At 37.9% G+C, this 16,933-nt stretch overlaps 2 protein-coding genes across 4 annotated transcripts in view; one reads left to right on the forward strand and one right to left on the reverse strand.

Moving 5' to 3' along the window:
- Positions 1 to 728: 728 nt before the first annotated feature.
- On the reverse strand, positions 729 to 16,285 carry EXTL2 (exostosin like glycosyltransferase 2). Of its 3 annotated transcripts, XM_072420004.1 has the most exons (5): positions 16,234 to 16,285; positions 8,491 to 8,541; positions 7,581 to 7,990; positions 5,391 to 5,461; positions 729 to 3,692 (listed from the first exon to the last, which is right to left on the reverse strand). In XM_072420004.1, exons 2-5 carry the CDS (start codon positions 8,493 to 8,495, stop codon positions 3,201 to 3,203), a joined length of 978 nt encoding a protein of 325 aa, XP_072276105.1. In that variant the 5' UTR covers positions 8,496 to 8,541; positions 16,234 to 16,285; the 3' UTR covers positions 729 to 3,200. The 3 variants fall into 3 exon arrangements, with proteins under 3 accessions (XP_072276105.1, XP_072276104.1, XP_072276106.1); XM_072420003.1 differs by lacking the exon at positions 16,234 to 16,285 and having other exon boundaries at positions 8,491 to 9,674; XM_072420005.1 differs by lacking the exons at positions 5,391 to 5,461; positions 16,234 to 16,285 and having other exon boundaries at positions 3,510 to 3,692; positions 8,491 to 9,674.
- An 87-nt stretch (positions 16,286 to 16,372) lies between these two features.
- The window catches only part of SLC30A7 (solute carrier family 30 member 7), a 21,513-nt gene continuing 20,952 nt past the window's right edge, over positions 16,373 to 16,933 (forward strand). Inside the window, exon 1 of the mRNA XM_072420006.1 lies at positions 16,373 to 16,734. Coding sequence (XP_072276107.1) covers positions 16,655 to 16,734 — 80 coding nt within the window. The 5' untranslated portion in view covers positions 16,373 to 16,654. The remainder of the gene's footprint in view (positions 16,735 to 16,933) is intronic.

Genomic DNA, 16,933 nt, shown 5'->3' on the forward strand with positions numbered 1-16,933 from the left:
AGATTTGTCTAAATGTTACATCTGATGATTGTAATGTTATGGGAAAACCACAAGTGAATGTTCTAAAGCAGTGGTTGCCAACCTTTCTGACCTCACGGACCACTAAAATCATTTTAAATCACATGGACCATTAATTTGAATTTTTTTAAAAAGATAAATACATTTGTAAAATAATGATCTTCCTAATGGTGCCTGACAAGGACTGTGGAGGCTCTGATTCCTTGATCAGATCACGGGTAAGTGAAGTATTACTATTGTTACTATTATCATTAGTTGCATTATCTTTGGAATTACTAAAGAAATGCAATATATTTGTCTGCTTTTTTCTCACTCAATATGGGATTATTTTGTTAGAATCTAAGACCAAAAAAGAAATGATAGTTAGCAAAGTCAAACTATTTGTAAGTAAAACAATTAGATGAGAATCCGTATTCGCAGAGCGGGGTGACTGTTGTAATGGTGGAAACAATACTAAAGCGTACAGCTCAGCAACAGTTGCCTCGTACAACTTAAGACTACACTGACGTCACGGACCACTGGTTGGCGACCGCTGTTCTAAATCACCCACCTTTCCCCATCCACACAGTTCTGAAGCATCAGCTTTGGGACTTTATTGTATCAATACAGTGGAAGTGCTATTCTACTACTTATGTGTTTTATGTTTTCAACTTCCTCCACCCAATTCCCCAATAGACCCATTAGCCTTAAACTATAATAAAACAAAGGAAGAAATCTTTTTTTTTATTTACTAAATAAAACTTTTTTTCACATTAATTTTCTGAAATAAAAAAATGTATACAATAATTTTGTTTGTTACATTTGTACAAAAAATGATCACAACTTTAGATCATAGCAGCAATTTCTTTGACATAAAACATACTAGACAGGGAATCCAATATTCCAAACCTCGATCTGAAACACAAACTCATATACATTTAAAGAAAGTACAATAAAAACAGTTTGCACGTATAAGGCATAAAGGAACAAGGACAAGATATCCTTAAAAGATGATACACATTAAAACAAAACATTTAGAAATGTTAACAGTATCCTGAAAGATCTACATTAAGTTCCTTCAGAAAACTAGAAGTGCACATTACAAATGACTGTGCTCTCATAAAGTAGTTGTATATCTACAGTGTAGTATCATCTAAAGCACTGCTGCCTCTGACTGAAAGTTTTGGAAAATTTGGGATAAGAATTGTATTTTTACTATGCTATACCTGAAGACATGCAGTGCAAGAATTTCCCTGTCAATAAAACTGCAGCTCCTTGTGTTGCCTGTTGGTGGCACTGTGGTTTTGCATGTGCCTCCATTGGTAACCAGCAGGTGGCTTATTGCAGATTTACCTCCTGGTTATCAACACGTATGGCTTGTTACTAGTAGGCTTATATGCTACCATAATATGCCTTACATTGCAGTAGCATTGGATCTAGACCTGTACCCTGTACCTGTATCCTTGTTGGTTGCCTATTGAAAATATCTGGTCCATGCCTTGTTCCAGTTTATCCTTATATGTTGTTCATAGTGTATATTACTTACTGTCACTTTATGTTTAAGAGTTGTTTGTACTGTTTAAGAGTTGTTTGTTTCAAATTCACTATTGTTTGCTGTGTCTTGTAAGTATTTGTTTCCAAATAAACATGCATATTGTTTTCCCGACTTTGAGGATATTTTGTGTATGCTGCTAAATTTGGCCTCCTTTCTTTTCTGCTGGGAAAACTGTGACACTCACTATTCTAAAGCCATTGACTTTGTGGATCGGTTTCCTCTCCTGCTGCCCCTTTTTCATTATACCATCAGTAATCAAAGGGGCTGTTCTTGCTTCTCTAACAAAATGGCCACATCCACATAGAGACAAATAATCTTAGTTTATACTTGAGTATATAGGGCAGGGGTGCCCAAAACATCGATCGCCATCTACCAGTTGATCGCAGAGCCCTACCTTACCCCTCCCTGCTGTTTACTGGCAGCCCGGCTGTACATCTATAGGGATGCTGGGGATGTCCTGTAACAGTGGGAAGAGAGGCAGAGAGGGCAGGAGGGCAGTCTGAGGTGAGCAGTGCTGGGTGGTTTTTTGTGGAGCAGTATTTTTTCTTGTGCATTACGTCTCCTATGACAGGTGAAATGTAGCTTTCCTGTCACTATAGTCCTGTAGTGCAATGTCTGTGGAATGTTCTGCCACTCAATATCTCATTAGCCTCACTCACTTCTGTGTCATACTGGGTATATATATAAATAAATAAATGTTTAGCATTTTTATTGTTGGTAGATCATTTTGAGTAGCTCACAAGCCAAAAAAGTTTGGGCACCACTGATATAGGGTAATATAATTGGCACAGCAATCAAAATCCCAATAAGACATTAGCACATTCAAAAAGCTGATTTTTGCAATATTAACACTAGCAAACACTAGTTATTTTCTATATTTACATGGAACAAAACATTTTACAGAAGTATTAGAAGTGGTATTTAGAAGTGTTAACTTCCCTACTAAAAAATATTTTTATTGTAATTTAGTACTGCCTACAGATAAGTAAAAAAAAATGGTTTCTGGCCTGTTGTGTCTGAAGCAAGTTGATCTACAGCTATGTTTTGGACCCAAAAGACACCAGATCAAATGAAAAAGTTCATTCACATATGAGTACAATATAAAATGTCTCAATGATATTTCCCCAGATAATGCTAAACCTAAATGCTGCAAACAAAGAACTCAAGCCAAAAAAAACATTGAGCTGTGTTTATTTAAAAAAATTCAACTACCTTATTACACAAATATACAACTCTCTCAAATGCCCCATGGGTTGCATGTAAAGAAGCCTAATTTTCTTCCATAACATTACATAGGTAAGTAAACCTTACAAATACACAATGGAGTGCTGTTTTTTAAGTCATACAATAACTGTAACCTATTTTAGACTGGATAGAAGGCTTACCAAAAAATAAAAAAGTAAATAAAAGCTAGGACAAATATTTAAAAAAAGAGAGAGATATGGGGGCTGACATTTCTGATCACCAACTAAAAAAATACCTGTTGTTGTAGAGTTCCTACATTCTGTATTTCTTTCAGGCTAAAAACTAACTAACATTTTTCTCTATTGTGAACCATTAATTGGATCTACAGTATCATAATATGCCCCCAAACTGAAATATTACACTGGTGTAAACTCAAAACGACATCCTTGGACATCTCCACTCTTTATGATTTAGATTTGTGATTAGCATAATTGGGAAAACCAAACTGGGAAATCATTATATTGGAATATCTCAGGGGCATCTTCCCATATATGCCCACCAACTTGTTGAGACAATATGACCTCTGCAAGAGATGTTCTGGCCGGTGCCACATCCCAGTGTACCCACTTACTGCATCCTTTTCCAAGTTCCTCATATCTATTGGTTTTACCAGCACACCAGAAGCTCTTCCTGTGTAATTTGCAACCATGAAGTTCATTGCAATATCATCACAGTTCTGTGTCTGGTCAATCATGTTATGGATTGGGGTGGGCTGCTCCTGGAAGAGCTTCAGGTAGTCTTTGTGAAAAAATGCAGCTCCAATAAGAATTAGTGAGTATTTGTCACCGGGTCCAGAGTCCATTGCCTGGAGTTCAAAGCTGCCATAGCTCAATATCCCGGAGGGTGATACAACATGCTTCCTAGGCACAAAACCCACAATCTGACTGGGAAATTGCTGTAGAAAAGACAGAGAATAGACGATAAATATTATGGTTGTAAAAAAATAAGACTTATTTATTTTTAAGAAAAATACAATATGGAGAATCAAATCATATTTTATATCAATAGTGTATATATTATAGAAAACAAGGGTATACTGATTTTCTTGTAATCTACATTTTAGGCTCTTTATACAATATTATCTTGCTTTTTCAGAATCCAAGACACACAATATGAATCACTGACATTTCATTATACACAGGGGGTATCACATTGAAAAGTGTTATTTTACAACTTCAAACAAAACATTTATTAGTGCTAACATGTTAAAAGAAGCAAGTAAAATGGTGTTTTAATTATTATTTTTAATATCACAATGATATGTCTATCTATCTGTACTACTGTCACTCAGTAAGATATGTGTCTAAAGTAGTGAGGGTTTTAAAGGCAGAAGAAGATGGGTAGGCAAGTTTGAAAAAATGGGATTTGAGTGCTCTTTTAAATGACCTAAAAGTAAAAGCAAGCCGAATAGCATGAGGAAGGCCAGTCCAGAGAGTTGGTGCAGCACTAGAAAAGTCTTGGAGCCCTGCGTGTGATGTGGTTATGAATGAGGAAGTCATTAGGAGGTCATTGAAGGAGCGAAGAGAGTGGCTAGGGGGAACTGTGGGGAGATTTGAAGACAAAGCAGAGGAGCTTAAATTCGATTCCAAGATGAAATGTAAGCCAATGAAGAGAACTACAAAGAGAAGAAGAGAGGAAGAGCGGTGGGAAGCATGGATAAGTTTGGCTGCAGCATTCATAATAGATTGTAGAGGAGAAAGTCTAGTTACCAGAGAGGAGGATGTTACAGGCATAGTCTCAAATAAAATAAAAAATACATACAAAAAAAATTATAAAAGTAAAAAAGAAAAGGTACCTATACCATTGAACAACTTGTACAAAATGATTACAACCTTGAAAGATATATTTTCTATCAAGCAGGCCTATTTACTGTTCAGTTCACAATAATTAAACAGTTGTAGCACAATACAGCGTTAGCATCTAAAAGTAGAAAATTGGCCAAATTAGGTTCCCATTTTTCAAAGCGATCTTTTGCAACTGTTATTTTTTTTCTCTACAGCACCAGAAGTGAAATTGACTATAAAAAGCACAAATTAATAAATTCAGCGCTGTAATAATGTACACGACATAAAATTTATATGTAAGCACTGTGGGTATGTGACGTGCTTGCTATCAGCTTTATTTTAATACAGAGCTTAGAGGGGGGATAGAGAAGCAGTGCAAAGTGCCAATCAGGAATGCTGCAGTGTAAAAAGCATGTTAATAGAGTGATGGAGAGGTTAGCTCATCAGTGTGCTGCTTCTATTTTCCATGTCCATTCACAGGGTGGGGAAGAGCTTTGTAAATCTCAGGACTAGAATGAAAACAATACAAATCATTTGACAGATAAAATAGCTCCCATTTATATAAATTTCACCCTTGTTGTCACATGCGCCATATCTTGTGGCTTGTCTGCTTACTAATGAAATAGAGAGTCAGTGTTTGCTTGTGAGTGGCAGATGTGTAATCGGCTACAAAAACTGGAATCTGGCTACATAAATAAATCCTTATGTTTTACAACAGCCATTATGTTTAATTACTGGTAGAATATGAACAGCAGAGCTAATGATCCAGGTTGAACAATCACAGTTCAGACATCATCTATTTTAATTACCTGCCAGACGGAGAAAGCAAAGGAGATGTCAAATGCACTAAAGAGTGTGTCATCATCCATCATTAGCACAGCTGGAAGAGACAGAACATTTATATCCCACATTATTGCACTGTTCACATCATTACTGCTAAGCAGTAACAGTAATGTTAACATTGTGTACGTCTTAACTCATTGTGAATACTGAAAGGTTACAAAGCTAAAACATTCAGTTTTGCAAGGTTAATGTGCTGCCTCTCTGATGCACCTATATACATATCTTGAAATGCATCAGGTGAGTTCACCAGTCTACAATATTGAGATTATATAAAGGATGGGACTGTAAATCTAGGAGACATCTTTAAAGGATTAACCCCAACTATGGCTCTCTATTATGGTTTGTGCTGCTTGCCACTTCTCCAAAACTCTGTAAATGGCTATGAGACAGATGCAGGGCTATCAAATGGAAAAATCTCCAGTCTTCTCTACCACTCTGTGGATAATCATTGTGATAAATATCCCAATAATTGTGAAGAAGTAAAAGAAAATTTGTGAAACTCGTCAAGAGGAGTAGAAAAATTGATATATTACAATATTGTATTTAATAATATGTGGAGATTTTATTAGTGGCACAATAAATTATATTTGTATTATTGTATATTTTACAGGCAATGTTTATTTATGATTTAAGTGTGACATAAAAGTCCATTCAATGTTGTGATACATTTCTTTGTGTATATTTAAAATTTGGATGCGGAAATTTGGAATTTATAATTGGGGACGTTCCTTGTACATTTCAGATTAAATGATAAAGTTTGTAAAGCAGGACAGTATTCCCAAATACATTTACTCCTGTTTCCTAGTTATCACTAACAAAGCCTGATGCATCAATGTATCAGAATTATCCTTACAGCCTCCAGTCGAATTTAAACTTGACCTGGAGGTCTCAATAAAACTGAAAATGCTGGTTGCGTGTTTGTTTTCATGTACAGTAACAAGCATGGAAAGAATAAAGGCAAAATCACATCACAACTCCTAATATGACCACTTGTTCCAGGTAACATCCTAAGACCACTGACTTAACAGCCAGATGTGGAATAAAAATGATACCCTGCCTCTTGTTTAGCTGTCTACATTAAACAATATACTGGTGTACAGAAAGTTTCATTTTCTGGCATGTAGGAATGTAAGAAAAGATAATGTCTGGCATGTGAGAAAAGATAATGCCAAAATATCATGAGCTGGCCGGCAATGCCAACAGTCAAGAACAGCTTCCTGATTAGAAAATAAAGTAGCCCAAGATAACGAACATGTGTAGAATGACAGGTGCACTTCATATTCCTGATACTTGGTACAGAGGCGGAGACACTCAGAGATAAGAACATATAAAGAACAGCTTCATATGTCTTGTGCAGCCCCTTGGTTTTAATAGGTTGATTTTCACCTTTTGATAATAAAGAATGGTAATATTGATTGGTTAATGCATGTTCTCAAAATGTATAAAAAGGTTTAAGATTTGTAGAGACACATACTGGCTTTCAGACTGCTTTAGGAACTTTGTCTATCTGAACCAAGCAATGTTTATTTTTAGAAAGAGAAATCACCAATGGCAGGTTCCACACTTCCTTGGTAGATATTTCCTTTATAATTTGTTTTTATAGGTTATCCACATTCCTATTCTTTAGAAGCCATTTGTTTTATATATCTCACTGATGAAAGCTAATCTATATCTAATTAAATTAAAATGAAGGTTCTTAAAGTGTAGTCAACCTTTAAAATTTCCCCCACCTCTGCCCCATTTGTTCCTATGGCTAAGGCCTTACTTGTGGCCCCAACCAACCATAGAACAATGGACCCAGACATAGAACGATATAAACTATGTGATGCACAGTGGATTCAAGATCTAGATGCCCCTGTTTCTGCAAAGAATATGCAGCTCCAGACAGAAGCAAACAGTAAAGATGTCCAGATTAGGTATCCTGGGACTCTGTATTGTGTCTCCAAGCTGTCACTTTCTAAAATGGTGTTTCCCTATTCCTGCAGCATTATATACATTTCTGAATGGTTTAAAGCCAAACAAGAAAAGTGAGACTCCCACAAAACAGCTAAAGAAGGTGGACAGAGCCTATGATTTATATGCAGAAGTTACAGGTCATAGAATATCATAGACTTATCCAATGGATTTGTATGGCTAGACATATTAGTGGCACTCACCTTGGGTTTGTATCTCTGGAAAGTTTTGCAGCCTATTCCGCATGAGATTAGTACTCTGTTTCTTGAAGTAAACAGGCACAGGATGGGGACCAAGACTTTCCCATAACTCCTGTGGGGTGGCCTGCCCAATATTATTCCACACCACAATTATACTGTGGAGCTGGGGCATGGCCTGGTAGTGATTTAACATTTTCAGTAACAAATCAGTTCTGTTAAAACTCTGCATTATTAGAGTAAAAGAGTCCTGTGGGGAGAGGCTGGGGAAAGATGCTCCCCTCCGAACTCCTAAAATAGAATCTTCATGGGGAGCGGGCAGGAGGGCAGCAAGAGCGCCAAACAGGAAGAGGAGGAGAACAAGAAAAGCACAGAATACACGGAGAATCTTCATCCTCTGCAACCTTCCTAGGAATCTGCATGAAACATACAAAAAAATATCAATAAATTTGACTGAACAAAAATATAAACTGGAGGTGTATTTATAGCAGCCAATTACATTTTGGTTTCAATAAGTTTTTTTTAAATTTTACAATATAAAAATATAACTTAACTATGTAATTAGAGCAAATAAAATAACAACAAGGTGAACAGAAAGGGAGAAAAAGACAAAAACATGTCAACAACAAACACTGAATACAAGGAATACAGAACATCAGCACATTCAGAGTTCATAAATACATAAACTCCATATTTGTTCTGGTATCTGTTGTTACTGATCTCTGGGAACCCCTTAAGGGCACCATAGATTGCAGAAATTAAGTATAGAGAAGAACAAAATGAAAGAAGGGGATACTCGGTGCATTATGCTCCATACTAGACCAAGTGTGAGGAGTTCAGCCAATTCCATTTTAGCTGGTATTTTATTACTGGCTTATATTAGAGATGAATAGATATAATACATTGGTACTTGTACCTCATATCCAGAAGGTGTCTCTTCTTTTAATAGGAAAATCTCATGACGACACTGACAAGAAAAGTGTTGAGAAAGTGAAAAACAAAGGTATACCCATATCAATACTTGTCAATGCAAGTCCCAAAAAATGCATTGGAGATGTATGGATGGCAGACTGCCACAGATCGGAGTAATTTTGTAACAGTGACAGAAGAATAACTCATTCATTACATATTTTTCTACAACAATCATGCCAAACATGTTTCCGCCACCTTCCTTGCACCCAGATGAAGGTCCCCCTGCCTGTACTTTAAAATAGTGAGGAAACATTTAGCTGCTGTAAAGATGCCTGTGTCTACACAATGATGGTGGTTGCATGTAGATAAGAACAACAGCCACTACTGTACCCAACTATAAATTTCAACAGCAGTTATGGACTCACATAGAAAGTAACACTCAACAGGTATTAGGTGGATAACAGTCTTATGCATGCAAAGACCAAGGCAGTTTGAAGTTGTTGTGGCTTGTATTTGTTGTCCTTATTAACCGTGTGAAGATGGTTAAGGAAACAGAGTGTGGGGAGTAGATGGGGGGCATGTGGAGGACAGTGAATCTAAGCTGAATAAGGTGATGGGCAGTGAATATGAGGTACAAAATAGCCAGTGGGCAGTAAATTAAAGCTAGAGGGGGTGGAAAGTGGGCTTTACCTAAAGTGCAAACAAGCTGAAAACAGACTTTTAAAAAGTTTTTAAAATGCATATTTCCATTCACCACCAGTCTAACCTGCCCATTTTAAAATGTGGATTAGTGGATTAGGCATTCATTTTTGGTTGTAAATGAAAATCAAAATTTGTATTCAATTGGATTGGTATATGTAGAGCAGGCATAATAAAGTTAAGAAATCTGTTTGGAGTTTTCCTCAAAATCCAAGACAATAACATTGCCATACAGAAAATTCTGTTCTCCACACAACACTGTATACTGGCCAGTATATTCTATCCATTCTGTATACTGTATTAAATGTGGCCCCACTCTGCCTACTGAACTGTACATCGTACATTTACATATCACACCAGGCTGCTATGTACACAGTACTATATATTATGTACTTTACTTGTGTCTGATATTTGTACATTTTACATACTTTACACAGCTCCACGCTTTATATTATCTCTGCTCCGCTCTATATTTAGCACTCTATATTTCACAATGCCACTATAAGGAGGAATTTATAATATAAAGGATTACAATCTTATTCAGCATAAATAGGACTTTCACTACTGGATAACAAACAGTCAGGGTTTTCTAATTAAACTGCAGATAATCAGTTAGGAGGACAACTAAAGCAATCCATACTGACCATAACTCAATCACCCAGGCCAAGTCCATTCAATACACAACACAGAGCGCCCTCTTGTGGTTTAACGCTGACTTTTTAATTGTTTTTTTTTTATATTTCACAAACATTTAGATTTGAACCAGTTTAGTAGGAATTTTTAAAAAATGCCCCTTCGTCAGTGGGAATAATAAATACACAAGCATGGAAAATCAGTGGGACCAAACAATGCACCAATGTCAGTGTAATAAGTTATAAGGCAAAAACAGAAGGTATGTGGCACTTGTGTTCTCTATAAGGGAGGTGAGCTACTAATAATCCAAGACCCCACTAAAGAACACATGAAAGATTTTACATTACAGACAGATCACTGTTCTTTCCTCCTCGAGTATTTCCAAGGATGAGAAAGACAAGGACTACCTTTGAAATCTATTTCCTAATGTTACATGGTGGTAATAAATGTGCTTTTACAGTGGGAGTAAAAAATGACTGGCATCATTGGATGTATTATATACCCAGGCATCAGTTGAAGTAAAAAAAAAGTGTCCCTTTATTGCTGTTCAGTGCTAGTAGTAATAAATGCCCCTATACTGGAGCAATAAATCCCTGGCATTAGCGGTCAGTGGAAGTGAAAAACATTGTAGTACAAAAAGTGGTAGGAATGGGGCCAGTGTGTCAGTGAAATAGAGCTCTGTGTGCCAGTAATAGGATAGGTGCCCATGTCATGGGGAAGAATGGTGCCCCATATGACTGTGGGAGGAATGATGCCCTATCATTGATATTCAATGCCAACATACCTTGTAGGCTCCATCTAATTGCAGGTGACAGCCTAATAAAACCAGTGGGTTTTGTCTGGAGATCACTACTTTACAGTACAAATGCAGTATAAAAAAAACTTTTTTCCACATAGTTATTACAAATTACTCACAGAAGGGTTCACCCTTTTTTATTGCAATAATATTGATCTATAAAATGTTCCAGCAGCTAATAAAAGATGATTGTGAGTACTGGATTCCCAGTGGAATTTCGGACAAAAGGCAGAAGATCAATACTTTTTCTTTGTATTTGAATAGAGATCTGCCATTTTTAAGGATTTTGAGTATCTACTTTTAGCAACAGTTACAAACTTTTTTCACAATCCATCAGAGAACACAGTTCTACAACTTGTAATCACAATATATTATTGGTATAAATGGTACAGAATAAAGTCAGTAAAGCTGACATCCCAGAAGCATTCTTTGGTAAAGAATCTTCTAGGTTCATGTGTTTTAAATGGAAATAATTGTTTCCCCACCAGGAAATGTTGCTGAAGTGTTGGTGTTATTGTTCTGTGCCATTGGAGACATTACTGATGTATACAAGTGTAATCCAATGTGAATGGAAATGTACACAACACCACCTAGTGGACGAATTGGATATGACATGAATCTGCCTGCCTAGGTCTCCATTAAAGTTGATTCAGCCATCTGAGTTCACATAAAACTAAAACAAGAACTTATTTTTGCAAAAATTACCATGCCTAATGTTTAAAAAATACATCCTTAACATCTTGTTAAACTGCAATACCCTAAACATCTTTTAAATAAAACTTTTACCAAAGATGCACTTTTCTGCTCAACTTACATAGAAATTAAATTTAGAAAAAAATTAACACAAAAATCTATTACCAGCCTAATTAAAATGTTTAATATTATTACCAAAAGCCTTTATTGGAAGCACCAACATATTGTGCAGCGCTGTACAATAAATAGGAGATCGCAGATGCCACACCTGCATATTAGACAATACAATGAGCATTTACCCACTACTATGAATAATTAGCAAAGTTTGAATCTGCTGCTTTGCTTACAAACAAGTATTTACATGGACAGAATAGGGTACATTTATGGCTCAGAAATATGTTTCCTTTTTTCCTGCAGGTATACACAGTGCAGTGTACAGCAGTACAAAGCCTATTGTAGTGATAATGCAACTTTATCATCCATGCAGAGAAGGGTTGCAATAATCCTGGCCTGTAAATGGTTGAATTTAAACATCAGTGGAAGAAGCATCAGAAAAGATGGTAGGGATGAAGAGAGCAGGGCAGGCATAGCTGGAACACAGCAAACACAGAGGTATGTTCTCTATAATCTGCATGTATGGTTTACGTGGCTGTAATGTGTGGTTAGTTAACTCATTCATCAATATAAAAAATAAATCATGTTATAATGATTATTGTCAAGATTTTTTGCAAATGCTAAACTCCAGGTAATCAGCTAAAACCACAAATGAAATACTTCTATGAAAGTTGTTTTACCATCTTTATCTTTTCCTATAAGAATGTAAGCAAGTGGACAGAACAAATGACTGGCTCCTTTGCAGCTTCTCCTTTACCCAAGTTGAGTTGTTTAGCTTTAAATTTACACTTATTGGGAATTCTAAGATAGTCAAAGACCAACCATTATTTGGACAGATACGTATGCAAGGTCTTTTAAGACCTTTCTGAAAACCATGGTTCTTCTTATATGTAAATTCAAATATGTTATTCTAATGATTCAAATGAATGATAAAGTTACAGATTAGAAAGGTTTGCTCAAAAGGTAAGGTAGAAGTGCAAAACCCCCAGCACTACAAGAAAGTATGAATATATTTCCTTGTGCACTGTAGAATGTTTTGAATGTGTAAGACGGAACCAGTAGGTGATCAGTTTCTGAACGTTATCACTGTAGTCAGGCTTTTACAGCTAACAGGTACATGTTAATGATAGACAACAGAAGTAGATGTTGGAAATCTTCCTTCTACTGTTGGTCATAGACATAGAGTAGGACCAGTGAACGAAGACATTTCTAACCTGGTCATACAATCATTTTAGGTCAATGAACCCAGCATGCAGCCCAGTCCAATGTCCTGGAGCAGCGGTCCCCAACCACTGGTCCGTGTGTAAATTCTGGTGGTCCACGGCTCTGGCTGGTATAACCACTAGCGGGGTCAGGAGAAGGACCCTGCTGGGGGGGCACACAGGCCAGAGGCGTGGACCATGTGCCCTGTAGAGATCGCAGGCTCTGGGTGGTCCAGACCTGCGATGGGAGAGTGGGTGGGTTCTGGCATCATAACACCAATATGGGGGTAAAATAGAATAAAACAGTATTAGAAAACAGGGTTTCTACACTTGTACTAAATGGCCTTTTTGCTGTCCTTCTCTTGAGGCTTTTCCTTTTATGTTTTTGGTCTAAAGTTTCTCCCTGCAGCCCCCAACAATGGTCAGCAATCTGAAATGCTAAAGTTCCACCACCCCAGCTGCCTCCTTTCCATGTCTTTGATATCCTGATGTAACCATTTGTTTCCTCTTCACTCTTCAAAACCTAAGTTCTCTGGGAAGTAGTCCAACTGAGAGTGGAGGAATTGTAGCTTAAGGCTCATTGAACATATACTTCCTGAACCACGAGAATGAGGTACCTGCTGCCAACAATTTTTTTCCTTCAGCCTTAAGCCTAGCAACTCTGTGAACTTTTTAGGAAGATCTAAATCTCTGACAAGATCATTTATTGTTAGCTGTGTGAACAGGTGCGGCTTGTTGGTACCAGCAGAGAGATGGTTGTTGGTACCCTGCACAGAGATGTTGGCACAGAAATACCAGGACCTGTTTGGGACCTTTGATCTGAATTTGAGCTGTAGCTTTATGTCCTTCCAATGATAAATCTATTGTACATGAGGTAATACATCCCTGAAGAAGCGAGCAAATATCTTCAAAATGTGTTGGGCGTTTAGATAAGAATTGACGTATGAGTTAAAGGAGGAACCTACTATTTTAGTTCACTTGCATACTACCAAAGTCAGTGTGTCCTATAAATATAATACACACAATACAGTAGACTCTCGACTATCCGGCTAGTGACTGTCCAGCCTCCGTAATATCCGGCCTAAAAAAATATTAATGAATCCTCCTATGTGCCATGTGCATAACACAAGTTGAGACATGCGCAGATTTGCCCTGCTCTGCTATGTGCTCTTCACTTCAGTTGTGTATCAGATGTCAACAAGTGCGGAATACATTTGCCCCTGATCCTGGCTACGTTAGTAAATTGTTGTTTGGTGTCCTTCGTTCTTTTTTTTTTTTTATTAAGGGTTAAGAAATAGGTGATAAATGAAAAAAGGTTATAGTGACTATGCAGGAGAAACTACACACTATAAAGTGACTGGACTCTTGGCTAACGGCAAAAACTATTGTTTCAGTGTTAGGAGTCGGGAAAAGTACAGTTGGAGACTGGAAGAAAAATCGAGCAGAAATTGAAAAGTGGTGTGCTGCCCAATCTAGAGGAAGTGGAATAAAAGTAAGAAAAATTATGCTGATAGGTAAACATAAAGAAGATGAGGAAGCTTTATTTTCATGGCATGAACACTTAAGAGGAAAAGGCTTGCCTGTTACTGAGCCAGTATTGCAGGAAAAAGCATTGCAATTTAAGCGACAAATAGAAGGAGTAGATTCAGAATTTACTGCCAGTGATGGATGATTAGATCGGTGGAAAAAACGATTCCGTATTCGCCGGATTACTATAAGTGGGAAGCTTTATCTGCTGATAAAGAGGTTGTACCTTTGTTCAAAAATTATCTTTTTAAGCTTATTGAAAAGGAGGGAATTTCTAGGGAGCAGTTGTACAACTGCAATGAGACCGGTTTAAATTATAACAGGCTCCCTACAAACACCCTTGCATCAAAAAAAGAAGCCGCTGCACCAGGATACAAGGAAAGCAAGGAATGAGTCACTATCTTGGCTTGCAGTAATGCGGGAAAGTCAAAGAAACCTAAAGCTTTTAAAAAACTGCAAAATCGGCAATCACTACCCCCTGTATTACGCACATAAAAAGAAAGCATGGATGAATTCAGAAATCTTTAAACCTGGTTCAAAAATGAACTCGTACCGACTGTAAAAGAACATCTGAAAGACAACAATTTGCGAGAAAGCGGTGCTACGTCTTGACAACGTACCTTCGCATCTCGCCATTGAAGAACTCACGGATGGAGACATCAAAGCTTTATGTTTACCACCCAATGTGATGCCTGTTTGTCAGCCAATGGACCCGGCGTCCTTGAAATGCTAATAAAAAAGTATTGTCGGCGTCTTCTCAGTTTGTTGATATCAGTGATTGATAATAATGAAGACTACGTAATTACTCTGAAAACGATTGACATGCTAGATGTCATAAGATGGGTGGCTGAAGCATGGGAAAGGATTCCAAACATATCAATAGTAAGGTCTTGGAAATTCTTTTGGACCATGAAGGTGGACATTTCCACCTTGAACCCGTGTGTGAAACCGAAGTGGAAAATGAAAATGGGTAAACTTATTTCATGGCTGGTACCGAGTTGTGACAATGTCAATGCAGAGGACATTACAGAATACATGGCAAATGACGAACTTGATGACAACTATATTGTCGAAATGGTGACTGGGTAAAGTTATAGACGAAGAGGAGGAAGAGGCATCCTTAGATGACAGGAAAAATCTCATCCCACATTCGGAAGGGTTCAAGACGATTGAGGCAGCTCTGCAGTACATTAGTGAGCAGGAGGAAGCGACGCCAGCTGATATCATCTTCTTGCGTAAGTGGAGGGGGATTGCAACGCAGAAGAGGGCTAAAAGGGTGAAGCAGCCATCTATTAGGGACATTTTTTCAAAAACTAAAAACTGATTATTTACTCATACTCATATAAAAGTGAGTACATTTATATATGTTTAGAATGTGTATTTAGAGAACTCCGGACTATCCAGCTTTTTTGGTATCCGGCCTGCCCTTCCGCCACATTAGACCGAATAGTCAAGAGTCTACTGTATATGTTTATTTGCCAGAAAAACCCTGACTCTCCTTGCTTTCTACATTTTGTGTATCTATAATTTGGGTTTGGCAAAACTTTAAGCATTTTAAAAATAGAGGATAGCTAGGTTGCGGTTGTAACTTTGCTTTGTTATATGTTGATTTTAGATTTGATTTTGTAAATAAAGTATTGTTACATTTTATTGTCCTGACCTTTTCTTCCTTCTTTATATACCTTCAGAGGAAGGTCGGAGGTACCAGTGGTAAAACGTCATTTATAAAGTTTCTGATTGGTGAAATATAAAAGAATTTTACTCACCAGGTAATTATGTTTTATGATGGGTATATTAAAGTACACAAGAAGAATTGTACAATGACAACACTGGCACCTTCCCAATCCCTCACAGAGTACAGAATAACCCTCCAAGGATTCCCATTTACAACTGCTGGAGGACTTTGCACTCTAAATGCAGTGCTATAACATAAAAGCACAATACTGTAATAGATAAAGCAATAACAACCCCACATTGCACACATTTGTATGACAATAATGAAATCACACAAATACATATAAAATATAACAGATAATTACCAACAATACACAAACTCTGCGACTTAACCACAATGCTAACTTACCAACTCTGCACAGCAGTCCCCTTGTCTTCTTACGTACGCCGTGACGTACTGACGCAAAGCACGCTGCGGCCATGTTTGATCCTGGCACATCCTCTCCCCCCCCCCCCCCCCCCCCCCCCCCCCCCCCCTCCTAGTAAAGCTCAGTCAGCGCTGAGCTCTCCGGTATTCTTGCCAGGAAGTCAGTGCGGTGTTCTGTGATGTGATTGGTTGCCAAGTGCTTGCGTGTCAAGCTACCGCTAATTCCCGGAAGGAGGAAGCGGCTCCCGGAGCTCGGCACGGGTTCTGAGGAAACGGAGCCATTGAAACATCTTAGAAGAGTCGGCCGGGGGAGGACGGTTAATGCCAGTGTGACGGGGCGGCAAACCTCGTGTATATAAAGGGAGTACCGGGTGACCGGGTGTGTTTAGCAGCGGGTGTCACGATGTTGCCGCTGTCTATAAAGGATGATGAATATAAACCGCCCAAATTCAACCTGCTGCGGAAGGTGTCGGGCTGGATCAGGTAAGTGCACCGGGTGTACACGTGGCACCGAATGTATGATAAACACACCGACATTGCAGCATGGCTCTCATCACAGACAAAGGTCATCTGCCATATTACACAGATCACTGCTACTGGGAATAGATCACCAATACAACATGTGATAGAGGCAAGAGATCACCAATACATCATGTGATAAAAACAGGAGATCACCAATACA

This window comes from Pyxicephalus adspersus, chromosome 8 (assembly GCF_032062135.1).
Source record: "Pyxicephalus adspersus chromosome 8, UCB_Pads_2.0, whole genome shotgun sequence".
In the NCBI taxonomy this organism is placed as follows: Eukaryota; Metazoa; Chordata; class Amphibia; order Anura; family Pyxicephalidae; genus Pyxicephalus; species Pyxicephalus adspersus.

Bases quoted from the DNA above. Each gene is read 5' to 3' on its own strand.
- EXTL2 (XM_072420004.1), bottom strand. The intron at 5,462-7,580 runs GTGAGTGCCACT...TGTCTCTTCCAG, and splicing joins TCCAGAGATACAAACCCAAG to CTGTGCTAATGATGGATGAT. The intron at 3,693-5,390 runs GTAATTAAAATA...TCTTTTCTACAG, and splicing joins TTGCTTTCTCCGTCTGGCAG to CAATTTCCCAGTCAGATTGT.